The sequence below is a fragment of the Telmatherina bonti genome (genome assembly GCF_933228915.1).
Source record: "Telmatherina bonti genome assembly, chromosome: 4".
NCBI classification, from domain to species: Eukaryota; Metazoa; Chordata; class Actinopteri; order Atheriniformes; family Telmatherinidae; genus Telmatherina; species Telmatherina bonti.
The window spans coordinates 29,122,577-29,138,659 of NC_136622.1; the positions used below are offsets into that span (position 1 = coordinate 29,122,577).

Here is a 16,083-nt window from a genome sequence, read left to right on the forward strand (position 1 = left end):
GTTGAACATTTTGTATCCTCTTTTTTTTTTTTTTTTAAATTACCATGAAAAAGAACTTCACTTAAATGTTAAAACTAATATTTATTTTAATACATTCAGGAGGTTATTTAATATTAAGACATTACTTTCAGATGAGACATTTTGAATCTAAATTTTGCACATTGTACAAAGGTCACTTCTACATCCCTATAATATTATATTAGAAAAATGTCAGATTCAACCAAAAATGTACCATTTTCACTTTTTAATATCACACAAAATACATGTTATCTTTGTTAATACAGATCTCTAGTTTTACTTATTTCAGGAATAGTTAGTAACTCTTGATGACTCTGAACTCGCTGCAGGAAGTTGTATTAATAACCAAATGAAAATCTATTTACTTGCAAAGATATTTAAATGTAGCCCTGGGCTGGTTTGGTCTTTTCCATGTAAACATATTAAAAACAATATTTTGGGAATTTTTAACAAAGGTCTCCAGCAGAATCCACTTCAGGTTTTTTGTTACAAATTGTGAATCTTATTGAAACCCCAGAGGGTTGTCGTCACAGCACAAAAGATCATTGGCTGTTCCCTCCCGTCTCTGGAGGATCTGCACAGCTAGCACTGCCTCAGGAGGGCTAAACTGATCTTCAGGGATCCCACTCACCCTGGACAAAAACATTTTGAGCTTCTGGTAAACGCTACAGGACACGAAAAACAAACAGACTCAAAGTTTTTATGCCAATGCCATCAAGGCATTAAACACTGTATGAATGTCCTGCAGTCAAGAACTCAAGAGCTCATTATGGTGCAAACTCCACCAGATGCAATATCTGGGTGGCTGAATGGGTGGAATGTCCTGTATGTTCTTTCATTCTTCTTTTAATTACCACTTTTAAATTTTTATGTTTAAAATTTTATGTTTATTAATTTTACCTGTTTTTTTTTTTAATACCTTTGTACTTTTGATATTTTATACTTTTGTTGCACCCAATGATGGTTTGCACATTTTTAATTTTGTTGTAATCATGCAATGACAAAGACATTAAACATTCAACGTTCGAAAACCATTTTTAACTGCAAAATGTACATTCTTGCCTCTTCAAAGCTGCATAGAAAATCTTTCTGGTGAATATTTTAATAGATCCTTTTGATGTTGGTCAGTGTGATTTTAAGAATTTTTCACTATTCAAATCAGCTACTTTTCATTAACAGCCCTGATATACACTATGCAATTTCTATTTTCACAATATCTACCACATTCACTATAAATCAACTTCTTTCAATAACTTTAAAATCAGTTGAAACTTTGGCTTGTTTATGTTAGTTGTCTTCTCTGAACATATACATTTGGATTTGCTGTAAATGACACTAATGAATGATTGCAGTATATAAAGCAGTATTTAGAAAATGTTCAGTCCCTGCAACTCTAAATGATGTTATTCATTCATTCATTCATCCTGTGATGTGCGAGGTGTTTCATCTCAGGTGGAGAGTGCAGGAGAAGCAGCATCACACAGCCAGGGATTAAACTGAAGCAAAGATGTCTGCCTCAGTTTGCTGAACAAAAATAAAACAAAAAAACCAATAAACATCCGCATGCACCAAAATGTCATTTTATCAAGCCACAACTTTATTTCCATCTTGGGTATAAATTGTATAAACGAGCTTAGAGTAAATCAGCAACATTTCTTCAACTCTTGGTTGAGGGGTCTTTTTACATCGTCAGCTCCTGCAAAGAAAACAAAAAGCGCTGGTCAGTAAAAATAAATCTAAATGCACATTTTTAACACTTAGAACAGAATTTCTCTTCTCAGGACAGAAATTTTGGCTTCAGTAAACTCAGAAGAACGAAAGTCACTGTATTCATCATCACCGAAGAGTTCTTCATGCAATTTTTAATCAGTAAATTATTAGGTCCCACATTTTATAATTATTAAAAAAGTTCAAATTCTCACCATAATAGCATTGACAATGTCGTTATTGTTGTTTTTCAGGGCGCGTACAGCCTTCGCCCGCGACACGTTGGCTTGTGACATGACGAGTTCAATGTCCTTCACCTCAACTCCGGTCTCATCAACCTTTAAATAATAAAAAAAAAAAAAAGTGTCAGAAAATTGTCATCTAATTTTACCAAGATGTTATAATCTTCAACTTTACTCAAACATAAATATTTACCTCTTCTTCTTCGCTCTCCTCCTGTACTGTGGGCGTCTGTGTGTTTTCCTGGATGTTTGATACAGCCTCTCCCTGTACCTTGAACTTTTCTGCTGCAGCCAGCTGGGCTTGCTGGGACAGATCTTCAATCTGTGATACAAAGATATCAAAATGAAAAAAATCTGCATTATGTTTATCATCTTACAAAACAAACCCAAACAAGTCTAGAGAAACCACACAATCTATAATATGGTGGGTTACCTTAGCTTCACCGAAGACTATGTATGTGTCTGATGCAGGGCTCTTGTAGACGTCTGGTTTGGTGATGACGAACAGGATGTTCTTTGACTTGCGAATGGTGACCCTTGTGACCCCTGTTACTTGTCTGAGACCAAGTTTTGACATTGCCTGCAAAAAGCAAGAATAATGTTCCAAATTTCATTACATTCAACTAATAGATGGCAGAAAAGTTTACATGAGAATAAGACTAGTCGGTACCTTCCGGGCCTTCTTTTCACTGCGGCTCTGTTTGGCTTTGCTGACAGGTTCCTCATCTATTTCAGCAGCTGCTGCAAGCTACGAGAGACAGGTAATATATATCAGCAAGTTGATTTAGAGGAAAGTACTAACATACTGGAATATGATAGTTCTCTTCTCAGAACACAAAGGATGGCTTCAGTAGACTCAGAAGAACGAAAGTCACTGTGTAAATCATCACTGAAGAGTTAAAAACACAAACATCTGCAAAAATTGCATTCACTATATCACGTACCAAAATATTCAGGACCAGATGGAAGTCTCACCTGGGCTTGTTGTGTCTGTGTCTGTGCAGAGTCTGGCTCCTCCAGTTCGGGGACTGAGTCGTCGCTGTCCGACTCGGTTCCAGATCCTGAAGAAACAAATTTGACTAAATTCCAGCATCATACATGAAGTAAATGAATGAAAAATATTTTATTTATCCTAGAAGGAAACTGCAACATCTCAAGCTTTTCTCTAAACAGGCTGAATGAACTCTGAAATGAAGATTTATGAGTGCTACAAAACATACTATGCAATCTGTCAGCCATTTACAGAACTTCAAATCACACCAAGTACATAAAACCCTCCCAACCATCAAAACCCAGTTTAGCAGACTGACAAATTTTCTTCACTACACACAAAAATCTGACACCAGAGTAGTATACTGGCAAAACTCCAGAGTACTAACAACTTTTTAACTACTGAAAGCAAAGAACCCATTTACTTCACAAACTTTGTAATTGGTTATTATTTTTAAGAAGAAAAAATATGTATTTAGGAGTATTACGTGCATGAGGAGTTCCCAGAACCCACACAGCTGTGAAGACAAGACAAGAAGGAGAGAGAGTGGAAAATACCATTGTCGTTCTTGACCACAGGTTCCACTTTGGCTGGGGTTTTAGCAGGTGGAGGGGCAGGTTTAGCAGACACTGGTTCAGACGGGGTACCACTGACTGCATTAACTTCAGGTTTAACAGGTGCCGGTTTGGCAACTGCCTCAGCAAACGTGAGTTTACGAGGAGCTGAGGCAGGAACAGCTGGCTCAACAGATACAGGAGCAGGTTTAACAGGAGCAGGCTCAGCTGCTGATTTGGCAGGTTTAGGGGCTTCAACAGGTGGCGTTTTAATCTCATCCAACTTGGCACTTTTCTCAGATGCTGGCTTGCTAACCTCAGCTGGTTTGTGAACTGCTCTGGGCTTTTCAACCTCAACAGTAGGCAGCTTGGTTGCTTCAACTACCTTAGGGACCTCTTTTGGCTTATCAACCTTAACAGGGGTTGGTTTGATCTCCACTTCTGGCTTTGTAGCTTTAACTTTAACGGGAGCTACTTTAATTTCCTCAACTTGTTTAGGAGCTACTTTGGGGACCAATTTGGCTTCATCAGCTGGCTTGGCAACCCCAACAGCTTTTTCCTGGACTATCTCTGGACTATCTTTGGGAACCGCTTTTGGAGCTTCAGCAGGCTGCGGTTTAGCAACCTTGATGTCTGCAGATTTTTTTGGTGGTGCTGCGGCTTTGACAGCCTCAGCAGGAGCAGACATGGGCTTAACTTTGGATGATTCTTTAGTAACCTTAACTGAGGCATTCGCAGAACCCTGAGGAACAGGCTCAGATGGAGATGTAGCCTGCTTTGCAACATCTTTATCAACAATAGGTGCCGTTACTGGCATCTTAACTGGCTTCTCAGGTGGGATAAGTGGAGGAAGCTCATCATCAGGAACAGCCATGACAGAAGGTGCTTTTGGTGAAGCTCCCTTCACTTCCATAGACACGGGAGGGCTTGAAGCAAAAGTATCTGAAAATGAAATTGGTGCTGCAACAGCAGGCTTTGAGGTAACTTTGAATGCAGGCATGGCTGCAACTGGTTTTGCTCCTGCTGCTGACTGAGATGAGGTCTCAACAGGGGCAGCTTCATCTTTATGGGTTTGCGGTTTTGGGGGGCAAGGCTCATTGGGCTTTTCACTCACTTCAGCTACAGTGGCAACTGAGACAGGAGGAGGCACAAATGACTCTCCTTTGACCTTTCCTTGTTTACCAGCCTTGACAACCTTCGGCCCCTGATTGGCAGAGGAGCTACCAGCTGAGGAAGCTAAGGGAGATGGTGCAGGTGACCGGGGGGTAGAGGTAGGAGTAGATTTTGGTGAGGTGGGAGAGGAGGAAGAGGCTGACATAGAAGAACGTTTTCTTCTGCCAGGGACAGCCTTTGGGGCAGAGGGACCCTTGGCATCTTTGCCTTCGGGTTTAGGTGGGCCAGCAGCTGCCTGAGATTGCTGGGCTGGGGCAGGAGGTGGAGCTGAACAGAAAAATAGTCGTTCAAATTTTTTCCATCAACAGTGGATGTCTCACTCATGCAAGTTACATCTTCGCAAACCAATAAGCACTCTCCTTGCTTAGGTTAGGAATAGAGCAAACCTCCCAATCTTCCAAGTGTGATGTAAAATGTCACAAAATGCAGTTTACTGAAATTCCACACACAAAAAAACAACTCATTCTACATTAGTCGGGATGCACTTTGGAGTAGAGAAAAAAAAGCATACTTGCATCACAGCACCATATAAAACAGTGCATTACAAAACCAACAATGCTACACAAAGAGCACCACCTACTGGATGCTTCAAGAATGGAAAGACACACAAAAAAAAAAAACCTTTTTGCATGGCTGTGACATTAAAATGTGGTGTAATTAAACCTACGAACTACTATTTATTAATCTGATTTATAAACGTAAATAAATTAGCACTTCAGCAGTAAAATACAGCCAAAACTAATAAGACCTTTTGACAATCAGCACCACTAAGAGCTGGCAGCATTGAGCCATTTAGCCTGTTTTCTCTGTGAGAAAATAGATCTTAAGAGAACAACATAGGAGAAGGGAGAGGACTTGGTTTTCTGAGAATATAAACCAACCTGACAGGTGTTGGGTGGATAAAGGTGGGGTTTCACATGTGGCGTTACCCTTGGAGAGAAGGATAACCGGCTCTTTCTTCTCATGATTTTCATTTTTGGCAGCCACATCATTCTGAACTGTGTCTGAACACAGATTCATTAAACCATCAGCAAAGATCTTGGGGGCTTCAACTGGCATCGCATCCACATTCATTGGACCAAAATCCTCAGGGGGATATAGTTTTGGATCAAGACTTTTTTCTGCAGCTGTTTCCATCTTTTTGCCATCCACAGGAATTTGCTGGACTTCTTGGATGGTAAATTCTTCAGGTGCAACAAAGGAGAGAAATCCCTCTTCTTTAGCAGTAGCCTCTTCTTCACAAGAGTGCAGCTCCAAGGCAATGATAGAGGGCGCTTCATGAACTGGTAAGCCAACCGAAGCCTCCACGGAGTCAGCAGTCAAAGCTTTTGCATTGACATCCTTTTGCTTGGTCATTTCTGGAGTTGCGGCCACACCACCTGACTGATCACAGGAACCTTGACGGCAAGCATCTTGAGTGAACTTCATCTCCTGAACGGTTTCCGGAGCATTCTTACTCACTGTAAGAGGAGGATTCAAATACCCTGCAGCTGATGAGGGAATAGCAGTAGGAATAATAGGAGGCAGGATGAACACGACTGTCGTTTGTGAAGCAAACGTTGAGGCATCACAGAAGTGCAGTGGTGGGGGAACAAAAAAAAAAGTGCTCTACACGTGAACAGAAGGTCGTTTGTGAAAATGATGCAGCACTCAAACTGGATGTTGATTTGACTTTAGGGGGAAAAAGTAATGGGCAGGTGGTACTGGTGTCGCTCAATGGAACAAAACAAAACAAAACAAAAAAAAAAAGGTGCTTGTGTTCCCAACTACATGTAGTGTCTCTACATGTGACATAGCATGTAAACCTTGTTTTACATACCAAAAAGTGTAAAATAAAAGGTTTATACAACTTTTTATACTACTGTTACTACTTCACAGGTAACTTTACAGCAGCATTACACACCTAACATTTTCAACAAGGAAAAACAAATACCCCAGGGCTTTTAAATGGTATATAAAAGCATTGTAGTTTGCAACCTTTATCACAGAGTATCCCACTGAAAGTCCTTACTTTGAATGAAAACCAGTACTGATTATGTGCTTGAGTGCACTTTTATAGACATTTGGATCAATTACTGATAACAGCTGTACAGCTAGATTAGCCATCAGGTCAAGGATAAAGTTTTTAAATATTTTTTCCACCCAGTAGACAGAAGTACAATATCACTGGCAAACAAAGTAGACAGGCTTGAAACACTGATGAGGAGAAAGTGGGAATGGCTGCAGGAATACAAGCACAAAGGCGCAAAGGTTGAGGGACAGCAGTGCTTGTTAAATCAGGACAAAACTGTAAAACACCACCCCTGCATCCTGAATTTGGTAGTCTACCGAGCAGGTTCACAGAAAACCCAGCCAACACCACAACTGACGTGCTAAGTTGTTGTCAAGCTAGTATACCTTCACTGTCTAGATTCATACGTTTTCAGTCAGATGCTGCTTATTGATTTGATTCTTTAAATAATGTAAACTGCAATATCAGGACTTTAAATATTTATATATAATTTACTTAAATTTACAAGTGTGTTGAGTTCTCATTTCCATAAATCAAAAACAATAGGATGCAATTGCCAGTGTTGTTGCTACCAATCTTACACCCAAGTGGCTTGTGAGTTTTCATAACATTTACACAATGCACACACGCAGACAAACCAAACAAAAGAAAACCACACTCAACAACATGCATTGTGTGCCGAATCCAGTGGTCAGAGCACAACATCATCATGCCCTACTGTGAGTTTGAGTAGATGAAAGAGGGGTCCTGGAATATTTTAAATCTCAATCTAAGCCACCTGCTCCAAATCACTAAAGTTTACTTTGTGGCTTGTGACAGTCAACATCACTGTCACCTGTCACATCAACTCATGTCCTGACAGACAGCCAAAGCTAACAAATATCTAATCATACAACTTCAGACTTCTAGGTTTAAAAGATCCAACACCCCACTTTATATTAAACAAAACTGCATGCAAATGCAGAAGCATGATCATACGAACCAGTCTCTACTTGAGGCTGCTGCATCTCCTGCTCGGTAACTGGGACCGTTTCTGTTGCTTCACCAGGCATGGTTGCTGGGAAGAAAAATAAAAACACATCGTTAGCATTAACATTTGCCCCTGCATAGAAACGCTTTGAAAAGGCAATGCTGACACTAAAGTTACAACACAGGTTTATATTTGCTGCGAGCATGTGAACAGGTGACAGAGCCCATGCTTTAGCATATCAGCTCCTAATGTCGCAAACTAAACAGACATGACTATGTTAATCAGCAGGCACGACTAGTCTATACACAGATAAGCTAACTACATCTACCGTCACGTTTCTTCCAGTCAGGGAGAGTCTAAAACAACCATTTCGTTGTCACTTTAATTAGGCAAACATAAACAGTGAGACAATCCACTGCGGCCTTGGCAGAGTGTTGGTAAACCCTTTCAAATCACGCTCCCCCATTTTGAGCCGGCAATCACTGGTACATCGGCACGTTTTTCGGGGAAATTGGAAATAAACTGGAATAATAGTGTTACCAGCTCAACAGCCACACTTTAGTTAAACACATGTTTCACTTTGTAACAAGGGTAAGGTGTGAAAACAGTTGGATGATGTTGGATTAATAGCGGAGACACTCACCGACTCGGATCGCTATTTCCAAGATGGCTGTAAGAGAGAACTTCTGACCTCAGTTTCATCGTAATATCCGGTGGCGCAACCCTTTCTGCTTCCGGGTTAATTAAAGGAATAGCTGTGATTTAACTTTTTATTCGCAAAGACAGGAATTTGTTGTTTATTTTATTCATTACATTTGAAAAAAGATAGATAAATAGATAGATAGATAGATAACACACTTGAGGTTAAAAAAAAAAAAGTACTCTGGTCATGAGGCAAAAATAAATTTTAATCAAAGTAAATGCCACAAACACCACCCTTGACCAGTTCCAGTGAAGTATGGTAGCAGACCCATGTAAAAAACTTTTTTCATCTGCAAACATTTTAAATAGAGTGCTAGATTTTAGTGCAGTTCTTGGGAAAATGTGTGTTGACTTAAGAGAATAGATGCCGAGAGGAAGAGGAGAGTAAATTTTCACTATGATCTTATATTTGGAATTCACTGTTAAAGTCCAGATCATTATTCAGTTGACAATCTCCATCCATCAATTTTCTTAACCACTTAGTCCAATGAAAGGTTGCAGGACGCTGGAGTCTATCCCAGCCATCACTGGGGGAGAGGTAAGGAACACCTTGGACAGATCGCCAGTCAATCACAGCTTTCTACTAACTCAATGCTACAGTGAGATTGCTGCTATTATGAAGACATTTTTTTAAAAAGTTCAACATAGTCACTTCAACATCTTTTGAATATCTAACCCTACTGAAAACATCAAACAGCAGCTCTTATTAAAATAAGATCCGGGGTTTCACAAGAGCAGAAATTTATTTTTGAGAAATGTCTGTACAGCATATGTAGGTGGAAAAGCTTTATAAAACTGATATTTTACAGTTGGAAATTATATTTTTTCAGCAGCAACTTACACATTTTATTGAGTCTCACAAAAGCAAATATATAAAAACAGATCCATTCAGATGATTTTATCAGAAAAGTAATCAAATGGACCCCAGATTTGGTCCATCAGCTGTATTAAGCGTAAACGCTGAGTCCTCAGAGGTGTTAGGTGCTAATAGTTGATCCTGTTCAAAATTCTTTTTGAAGATCTAAACAAGACACAAAACAAACAAAATTAAGTAATAAATCAGTCAGAGGAGCTTCATCTTAGTTTATTCTACTACGCAAGAACTTACCACTCTGCCTGATTAGTTCCCCTTTCCTTGAATGAGCCATCCCATCAAGAAACTGGTCAAAGCACTTCACATATTTCCCCAGACTGGTTCTTTTATAATCTGAGAGAAAAAAAACAATTTGTTGGGAAACATTTAGCTTAAATTGACACAAAACATCTGAAAGAGAAATTTTGGACTTAAATGAAAACTTAACAGTTGGATGCAGAAATAGATGTAAATTAGTGTTGATTTAAATATTTTAAGGCACCTCCAGGAGCTTTTTACCAAATGATTTTGAATTAAAAGCTTGATAGGGAATGACACTAAGTTTCTATTATTATCATCTAGGTAGCAAAAGCAAACTTTAAACAGATCTTAGCAAATACTGTCTTATCATGCTTAAGGATAAATATATAAATATATATATATATAAATATATATATATATATATATATATATATATATATATATATATATATGTACACACATATATTCAATTCAACTTTATTTGTATAGCGCCACTTCACAACAATGTTGTCACAGGGCACTTTACACACATGAATCAACTTATACATCATTTCAAGCCAATTCATACATATCCTATAATAGAAACCAACCGATTGCATTGAGTCATGACTTTGATCCAATCACCCATCCTGAGCTGCACGAGGTGACAGTGGGAAGGAAAAAACTCCCCTTTAACAGGAAGAAAGCCTCCGGCAGAACCCGGCTCAGGGAGGACAGCCATCTGCCTCAATATATATATTATTTGCATGTCTTTACCTCTGATTTTTCTCTTTTCTGCTGTATCTGTCTCATTTTCCTTCTCCTTGGTGTCCTCTGACTTTTCTTCTTCATCACCTGCTCTGGGTCGATCCAACTCCTCACAGATCAGACTTTAAAAAACAATTTATAAGCGTTTCAAATTCAGCTTTATGGGAGAGTACAGATGGCTGACAAAAAGAGCATTTCACATAAAACTGGAACCAACCTGATTGTGGGGACAGCAAATGGATCAAATGTGTCCAGTTCTTTGAGGTTAATGGGAACAGAGATGCGCCCTGGCAGGAGACAGAAAGACGTAGTACTTATTAAACGCCTTTTATTCCCATTTAATTCCTGGTGCTTACCTATACGTCCTCATTGTGAAGACATGTAAACCTAAAGGTATGCTCACCTGTTTTGGGATGGACACTGAAAGGGCTTTTCAGCAAGTGGTTTACACCTTTACTGACGTTCACATCAAGCCGAGGGTAACAATACTGCAGCATGATTTCTTTTTCAAAGTGTTGGCCCTTCTTAGCAGTGGCCTGAAAGGTGAAGGATGGTTAGCATAAGCTTTCCAGTTGTAAAATGGAAAAGTAAATTAAAAGTTTAAGTAGAGTTCAGTAAAAAAAATGAACTACTAACCAGTTTCCTGGCAGCTTGATCTGTGACCTGTTTCCAGCGCTTTTCTGGTTTCCTTTCACTTTGGAAACTGACCTGTAATTCTTTTCTGACATGTAATGGACAAATTAAGGACAAGTAAAATGTTACAATTATGTCCCATTTTAAATAAGCTCTGTTTTTACAGGTAAAGTCTGTATGACATCACTATGCAGCACATTGTGAAAAGGATATCATCCGGTACGAGAGCCAGCACCTTCTCCACAGACTCCCTGCTGCCCAGTATGTCCTGTTCTTGTAGTGCGTATTGTGAAAAGTAACTCTCCACCACTCCCAGAGACTTACTGTTAAGATTACAAATACAAGATTTTAAGATTGCAATGCAAGCTCCCACTTTTATGCAGTTCATACAGTCATATATATCTCATCATCTACACCTAACCTGGCTCTCTCAGTTACAAAGTGCTTTTAACATGGCACATTCAAACTTTTAGGATTTAAAACTGCTTATGAAAGCAACTAAAACCTTCCTGGAATCACCACTCTGCAAGGCCAACTTAATGCATCGGTATCAGAGTAGATACCTTGGCATTTTAATAGATGACATGCTCTACACCACATATTTAGCATCTGGTAAAACAGCTTCCACTAAAACTGGATTTTTACTTTAGGATTAAATCCTGTCCTTCTTCTGAAGCTAAAAAGAAAATGATGGCCGCTACTTTTATGTGCTAGATTATGGCAGAATCATCTACATGAATGTCTCCTCTAAAAGCTTGCGTTCCCTTGATACGGTTTACGAGATTGCTCTGAGGTTCACAAACTACAGAGCTCTTCCATTGGTTTTTGTATGCTTGTGTTGGTAGGTCAGGCTGTTTCTTAGAAGACATAAGCATTGATATGTTGTAATATGTGCCTCTTCGATCTGTTTCACTTATATCTTAAAATATTCTTATCTCAAAGTTAAAACAGGCCCGGAAAAAAAAACAACTTTTAAATGTGCTGCTACTGCGGCCTGGAATTAGCTGGAAAAGGACTTTGGACTGAATGACCTGGGCTTCTTACATGTTTTTAAATATATCTTAAATGTATGGTCAAATGTTAAATCTGAGTGTAATTGCATTGTTTAATGTGTTGCCTTAGTCTCTTTAGCTTTAATTGTGTTTTAGTCCATGTTTTACATGTGTTTTGTTTACTATGTAATGTGTATGTTTTTTGTTAGTTGGAAATAGTTGCCATTTGTACTCTGACTCTCGCCAAATGATTGCTTGGATATGCTCCAGCTTCCATGCAACCCTTAATTTGGCGTAGCAGTTAAGAAAATGTCTGACTGGTGACCAGGACACTTTTGTAAATGAGATTATTCATCTTAATGCGTTTTTTACTGGTTAGATAAGGTAAAACGTTCTTGAACAGCAACAGATACATACCAAAACAAACACAATGGTAAAAACAGTCATTTTGACAACAAACTTCAAACAGAGACTTGCCTGATAAAAGGGTGAATTGGATCCAACAGCACTACTTTCTTCACTGTCTCTTCACCACCCTATAAAACATTTAGAAGATCTACTCTTAAAATGATTTATTTTTATATATATATATATATATATATATATATATATATATATATATATATATATATATATATATATATATATATATATATATATACATAAGTTGTCATTTCCATACAATTGTTCACTTTATAGTTCGTGTAGGATGGTAACCCTCTTAAACTTGAAGAGAACCACATGTGCAGAAGATGTGACATCACACACATTTGGTGTGTTTACACATCTTGCCACTTCCTGCCCAGAATTGTGACGTCTGTCTCACTTCAGTGATGTAGAACTTGTATAAAATGCAATAAAACAGCTCAGACTGAGGTCACATTAAGAACATTAGATTTGCATCTGATTTAGGACCACACAAAAGTGGGCTGAGTCTAATTAGATAATACTGGATCTGGGAAATTTAAAACTATGATAAAATCTAAAAAAATTTAAAAAAATAAAAAATAAAAAAAATCTGTAGGACTCATATTTTGGGGGAAAAAAAATCCAAACTGGGTCAGTTTTAATTTAGAGCTTTGATTACCTTGACCAGGCTGAGATATTCTGCAACAGCAGAGCGCGCTGCTGCAGAGAGCTTCCTGGCAGCTTCATCACACACCCAACAATGCACTCCTCTTCTTCCAGAATAAACCCACAGCAGGTGCTGAAAACCAAAGTCCTCTGGAAATAAAATAAAACAGAAAATCCAACTAAAAATAGATTTCACTACATCTAAAACAAGTGACACTAGCTGAGTGACGTACCTCGAAGAGCTCTGTCCAGGATTTTAATAGCGATGGTCATTAGCGTCCAGCATTTGGTGCAAATTTCTGCAGCACTAGAATGAACATTTTCAGTGATTTGACAGCTACAATATTTTGAACACAAGTCAGATTAAAAGTGTGGGGTTTATTCCCCCCAATAGCAAATAAATAAATGAAATAATTAGTATTACCTGCAGCAGCTTCGAACATCATCATAGTCAGTCATGTCAATATCAAACACAAGCTCCTTCTCCAGAGCCTGGAAGGTGCCAGACTTCACAGTGTTGTGCTGATTAGGCTGTGGTCAACAACAGTAAAGAAATTTTCTACATGCCTGCGGTGATGTACAAACCATTTGATGCATGTGGACCCAGAAGGAAAGCTTACCCTGTGACTATACACTGCCCCGATGTCGATCTTGTAAGGATTCATCTTCTGCATCTCCTTCTCCAGCTCATTCTGTGTGCTGAACGACTGGTAGCGCACATAGATGTCATCTTTGAGAGTGAAGGAGAATTCTCGGTTCTGAAAGTAGTTCTTCTGAACTGAAGAAGTTTGGGGGGGGGGAAACATTACATTAGGCTGATCAAGTTTCTTTCACGACCAAGGAAGCAACAAAACAGACTATGTGGTGATCGGTGGAAACACTGGTGGAAAAAACATTTACAATCTTTTCTGTAGGTGTTTTTTTTTTTGCAAACTTCATTGGGAATGTTGAAGCTGTCTTAAACCAAAGTAAATGACTACAACATGAACGTTCAATATCTAGAGTATTGTACGTATTTGTGTCAATGAAGAGAGTTCACAGAATGCAACAGTTTACACCAACATACAGAGTGAAAACAAATCAAGGAATAAACATTTATTATTGCTTCTAGAGCTTTATTTAGTCCATTTGTCTTACCAAACAAGATTTTAATCTTGGTTAACACCAGTATTCACAAACCAGGAAAAATACTTTGGCAATTAGTGCAATGTTTTAAAAAGTATTAAAAAGTTTTTAAATGCTCTTTTGGAGCGATAACACAGATATATTAAAATCATGCAAATATATTATATTTAATGTTTTAGTTTATCTTCAATGTTTTAGTCTAGAGTAATGCCTAATGTGTTGTCTTTTCTGCTTTCTTTACACCATCTGAAATGCTTTTAATGTTTCATGTAAAGCACCTTGAATTGTCTCATACAGTTGTGCTCATATGTATTCATACCCTTTCATTAAAGAAAAGGCTGAATTTACAACAGTCACTCAAATAACTGGAGACTTAAAAAAAGAACAATAACTACTAATGTGCAAAAATATAATTTAGTGATATACAACACTTTTTTCATTTAATTGAGTTGAAGAAAGAAAAAAAACAAACAAACAAATAGGTCCTGACAAATTGGAGCACTTTTCTGTTGAACAGTGGGACAAAATACCTGTCAACAGGTGCAGAAGTCTGACTGAGAGGAACAGAAAACATCTGACTGTAGCGGAAACATTAAAGATTGTTCGACAAAATATTCGTTTATGAGTGATGTAATAAATTATCTTATTTGTTTGCTTTTAAAAAAAAAAAAAAAAAAAAAATTTTGAACCAGAATTAGAAAATAATGTCAAAATTTTTTATATTACTTTAGTCAATTTTAGCTTATTTTACAGGCAGCTGTTTTTCCCCCTTCTTTGATGAAGGGGTATGAATAAATATGAGCACAACTGTACATGAAAGGTGCTATACAAATAAGCTTGCCTTGCCAAATTTGGGGTGTATTAAACAAGAAAAATCCCATAACATACTTTCCCAGGATATATATGACTGAAATCTGACTGAATGTATAATTTGTTTGCTAAGATAGCATAATTGTTAAAGTACATTTTAATACTGTCGAATAGCTAGTTTTGGGGGTAACTCTGAAGTTTTTTTTAAATCATATACTTGTAGTGGAGCACATAAAGCTATAAAGGATCATTTATCCCACTGTGTTTGATAAAGCACATACGCTACCCTGCCTATATATAGTTATCTTATAAAAACATGCATTAACCAACATCTTAAGTGAATCACTTTCCTAATGGGTTTCCACTACTTTTTATGGCCCTTCAGGACACTTACCTCCTCCGTAGTTCAGCCAGCGGTAATACTGTGAGAAGGGGAACAGTCGTCGGTAGTAGAGCGGTATTAAGTCAGGCAGACAAGCAGAATCAAAGTCTGAGGACGGCATTGTGATATAAGCTAGTTATCTCCGAGGGCAGTGTGCAACTGTGTAAAATAAAACAGTGGCGATTGCTTATTTAATGTACAGGCTGACAGTTCAGGTTAGGATTTGGAAAAAAGGTTAGCGCGGGAAACGTCGGAAACTAGCTTAGACACGAACTAAGGTTTAGACCATGACGTCACATGCAACGGGAAACGTATCAATAAAGTTTTTTAATAGTATTTTTCAAGAGATTAACCAGAGACTGGTGATAATATTAAATATAATTAAACAAAATGCACACGCATATATACACAATTAATGTAAAATTAAATAAAAAAGTAAAGGTGATTTATTTTCTTACAACTTTACTATACCTTGAAATTTATGTCCTAGACCGACTGAAATGCGGAAGTGGCGTCACTTTCAAAGAGCATCATGGTCAGTGTATTCCCCTGTGTTTATAAAAAATTGTTTTTGTTTTCTTTGGTTAGCTTTTTTAAAATCTTTATCATGAAACAATTATTTCGATTTTAACATTTATAGATACCGGACCATTTTTTGATAAAGACACACTTTAGAAAATTTATCAATTTTTTAATACAGTAGCACAGTTTACTATAATTAATTTTTTTCAAACATTACATTCCCTTTAGACGAGATTAGGTAGACATTAGGGAGTAGAACCACAATACACTGTAGGCTATGTCAATACAAAAATTAATTTTTTTGTCTGTTCCTTTC

At 37.8% G+C, this 16,083-nt stretch overlaps 2 protein-coding genes across 4 annotated transcripts; both read right to left on the minus strand.

Moving 5' to 3' along the window:
* Positions 1 to 1,594: 1,594 nt before the first annotated feature.
* Positions 1,595 to 8,370, minus strand: naca (nascent polypeptide associated complex subunit alpha). Of its 3 annotated transcripts, XM_079239143.1 has the most exons (9): positions 8,310 to 8,370; positions 7,679 to 7,753; positions 3,516 to 4,952; positions 2,943 to 3,028; positions 2,638 to 2,715; positions 2,401 to 2,547; positions 2,161 to 2,289; positions 1,941 to 2,063; positions 1,595 to 1,714 (listed from the first exon to the last, which is right to left on the minus strand). In XM_079239143.1, the coding sequence occupies exons 2-9, from the start codon at positions 7,746 to 7,748 to the stop codon at positions 1,700 to 1,702; spliced, it is 2,085 nt and encodes a 694-aa protein (XP_079095269.1). In that variant the 5' UTR covers positions 7,749 to 7,753; positions 8,310 to 8,370; the 3' UTR covers positions 1,595 to 1,699. The 3 variants fall into 3 exon arrangements, 2 of the variants coding, with proteins under 2 accessions (XP_079095269.1, XP_079095270.1); XM_079239144.1 differs by lacking the exon at positions 3,516 to 4,952 and having other exon boundaries at positions 8,310 to 8,348; XR_013771279.1 differs by lacking the exons at positions 1,595 to 1,714; positions 1,941 to 2,063; positions 2,161 to 2,289 and having other exon boundaries at positions 2,407 to 2,547; positions 3,446 to 4,952.
* A 654-nt stretch (positions 8,371 to 9,024) lies between these two features.
* On the minus strand, positions 9,025 to 15,447 carry prim1 (DNA primase subunit 1). Its single transcript, XM_079239146.1, has 13 exons — positions 15,258 to 15,447; positions 13,549 to 13,706; positions 13,353 to 13,459; positions 13,162 to 13,235; positions 12,942 to 13,078; positions 12,332 to 12,390; positions 11,074 to 11,185; positions 10,866 to 10,955; positions 10,633 to 10,765; positions 10,447 to 10,516; positions 10,239 to 10,351; positions 9,477 to 9,575; positions 9,025 to 9,389 (listed from the first exon to the last, which is right to left on the minus strand). Exons 1-13 carry the CDS (start codon positions 15,364 to 15,366, stop codon positions 9,370 to 9,372), a joined length of 1,281 nt encoding a protein of 426 aa, XP_079095272.1. The 5' UTR covers positions 15,367 to 15,447; the 3' UTR covers positions 9,025 to 9,369.
* Positions 15,448 to 16,083: the final 636 nt, after the last annotated feature.

Bases quoted from the DNA above. Each gene is read 5' to 3' on its own strand.
- naca (XM_079239143.1), bottom strand. From the start codon at position 7,748: ATGCCTGGTGAAGCAACAGAAACGGTCCCAGTTACCGAGCAGGAGATG. The intron at 4,953-7,678 runs GTTCGTATGATC...TTTTCTGTTCAG, and splicing joins GCAGCCTCAAGTAGAGACTG to CTCCACCTCCTGCCCCAGCC. The intron at 2,064-2,160 runs GTAAATATTTAT...TATTATTTAAAG, and splicing joins AGGAGAGCGAAGAAGAAGAG to GTTGATGAGACCGGAGTTGA.
- prim1 (XM_079239146.1), bottom strand. From the start codon at position 15,366: ATGCCGTCCTCAGACTTTGATTCTGCTTGTCTGCCTGACTTAATACCG. The intron at 13,460-13,548 runs GTAAGCTTTCCT...TGTTGACCACAG, and splicing joins GGGCAGTGTATAGTCACAGG to CCTAATCAGCACAACACTGT. The intron at 13,079-13,161 runs GTACGTCACTCA...TTTTATTTCCAG, and splicing joins CCTGGACAGAGCTCTTCGAG to AGGACTTTGGTTTTCAGCAC.